The following is a 2,500-nucleotide window of genomic DNA, read 5'->3' on the forward strand; positions in this document are numbered from 1 at the left end:
AATCACTACTTTTAGCATGTATAGAGCAGCATATCTCCACCAGACTCCATGTAAATAATCACTACTTTTAGCTTGTATTGAGCTGCATGTAAATGAATGAATAAGAGTGTATTTCAACCAGCCCACAGTGGTGATTGTTGATGGCTTTTGGTAGTTTTATTTAGTTTCTGTCTACTTTGAATAAAGTGTGTTTCACACACTAAAAGTAGTGATTATTTACATGGAGTCTGGTAGGTTTGGTCCGATGATTAAAGTGACAGATCAGAGGTATTATCATCATTATTATTATTAAATGAGGGATATAATACCAACCGCACACTTTAAATGGATCTAAAATTGTGTGAATGACATTTGTTATTTCTGCTTTTAACTAAAGAAGCTTAGTTTAGCTTAGCTTAGCATAAAGACATGTTCAGCTGTGATCTTCTGGACACGTTCAGTATGACAGTCCCTTGTTTCTAATAATCACTTTTTGGTTATTAATTGTTGTAAAAAATGAGTTTGCTGTTGCCGGGGGTTACTGGAAAGGTTGTTGAGCAGCTCAACTGATATAAAAAATAGGATTTGATATGATTAAAAGAAATACACATAGCTGTGTGTGTGTGTGTGTGTGTGTGTGTGTGTGTGTGTGTGTGTGTGTGTGTGTGTGTGTGTGTGTAGGAATGCTGTCTGAGCCGGTCCGTCTGAATAACTTTAGGATCAAACGCATAAAGCTACTAACCCATGCAGGGGGGGGGGGGGGCATTAAAGGGACAGTGTACAGGTGGGGCAGGCTTTAGAGGGACAGTGTACAGGTGGGAAGTCCCGCCCCTTTCCTTGTCCACCATGGGGGTTTACATCTCTATAACCACCCCCTGTTTCCAGGGTGACGATGGCGGAGGCAGCGCTCCCAGATCTGTTCTCAGAGCAGGAGTTAACCTGCTCCATCTGTCTGGATCTGTTCAACCAACCAGTCTCCACTCCCTGTGGACACAACTTCTGTCAGGTAACACACACACACACACACACACACACACCCATAGACAGACACACACGCACACAATTACACTCATAGACAGACATGTTCTCCTTAAAACTGAATTCTGTCTAATCTTACCCACCAGACTCCATGTAAATAATCACTACTTTTAGCATGTATAGAGCAGCATATCTCCACCAGACTCCATGTAAATAATCACTACTTTTAGCGTGTACAGAGCAGCATATCTCCACCAGACTCCATGTAAATAATCACTACTTTTAGTGTGTAAAGAGCAGCATATCTCCACCAGACTCCATGTAAATAATCACTACTTTTAGCGTGTATAGAGCAGCATATCTCCACCAGACTCCATGTAAATAATCACTACTTTTAGCGTGTATAGAGCAGCATATCTCCACCAGACTCCATGTAAATAATCACTACTTTTAGCGTGTATAGAGCAGCATATCTCCACCAGACTCCATGTAAATAATCACTACATTTAGCGTGTATAGAGCAACATATCTCCACCAGACTCCATGTAAATAATCACTACTTTTAGCATTTATAGAGCAGCATATCTCCACATGTAAATGGGTGAATTAAGAGTTTATTCCAACCAGACCAGAGTGGTGATTGTTGGAACAGTAGAAAGATGAACCAAGACGGCTTTTGGTAGTTTTATTTAGTTTCTGTCCACTTTGAATGAAGTGTGTTTCACGATGATAAAAGTAGTGATTATTTACATGGAGTCTGGTGGGTTTGGTGATGGTGATTTCTGTTTCATGTTCAACTTAAAGGTCTATCTCTGTAGGGATCCATCCCATAATGTTGTCCTGTAGGGTTACATTACGGCTTAGACCAGTTTAAGACATTGTAGTTCCATCAGACACTCGGACACAAATGCATGATGGGAAATAGAGTCCAGGTTCAAAGAAAATCGAAATTACCCTTTAATGTACGTGAACAGCAGAGTTTTTAACATTTCTTCTTCTTCTCTTGTCTTGCTGTTGTGTTTTTAATGTTTCTTCTTCTTCTTCTTCTCGTGTCTCTGCAGGCGTGTATCGGGGGTTACTGGGCGTCCGGCGCGGCGTGCACGTGTCCTCTCTGCAAGCGCCAGTTCGACGAGCGCCCTCAGCTCAGCGTCAACAAAGTCTTCGCTCTCATCGCCGAGAAGTTCCAGCAGAGCCGCTACGGCGCCGCGGGGCCCCCCCCGGCGCCCGGGGTGCCGGCGCCCGGGGTGCCGGCGCCCGGGGCGACCCCCGACGACCCGGCGGCGGCGCCCGGAGAGGACGTGGTGTGGTGTGACGTGTGCACGGGCCTGAAGCAGCCGGCCGTGAGCTCCTGCCTCACCTGCACCGCCTCGTACTGCTCGCTGCACCTGCAGCCGCACCAGCGCACGCCCTTCTACGCCAAACACCCGCTGATGACGCCGCAGGACGCCCTGCGCGGGCGCACCTGCCGCGTGCACCGCCGCCTGCTGGAGGTGACAGGAAACGCGTCTGTGTGTGTCTGTGTGTGTCTGTGTGTGTGTCTGTG

At 46.2% G+C, this 2,500-nt stretch overlaps 1 protein-coding gene across 1 annotated transcript in view; it reads left to right on the plus strand.

Moving 5' to 3' along the window:
* Nucleotides 1–867: 867 nt before the first annotated feature.
* LOC117940489 (E3 ubiquitin-protein ligase TRIM47-like) overlaps nt 868–2,500 on the plus strand; it is a gene marked incomplete at its 3' end in the record, with an annotated part of 2,398 nt that continues 765 nt past the window's right edge. The window contains exons 1-2 of the mRNA XM_034865752.1: nt 868–985; nt 2,019–2,447. Of these exons, the coding sequence (XP_034721643.1) occupies nt 872–985; nt 2,019–2,447 (543 nt within the window). The remainder of the gene's footprint in view (nt 986–2,018; nt 2,448–2,500) is intronic.

Source organism: Etheostoma cragini, unplaced genomic scaffold (assembly GCF_013103735.1).
Source record: "Etheostoma cragini isolate CJK2018 unplaced genomic scaffold, CSU_Ecrag_1.0 ScbMSFa_2606, whole genome shotgun sequence".
Classification (NCBI taxonomy): Eukaryota; Metazoa; Chordata; class Actinopteri; order Perciformes; family Percidae; genus Etheostoma; species Etheostoma cragini.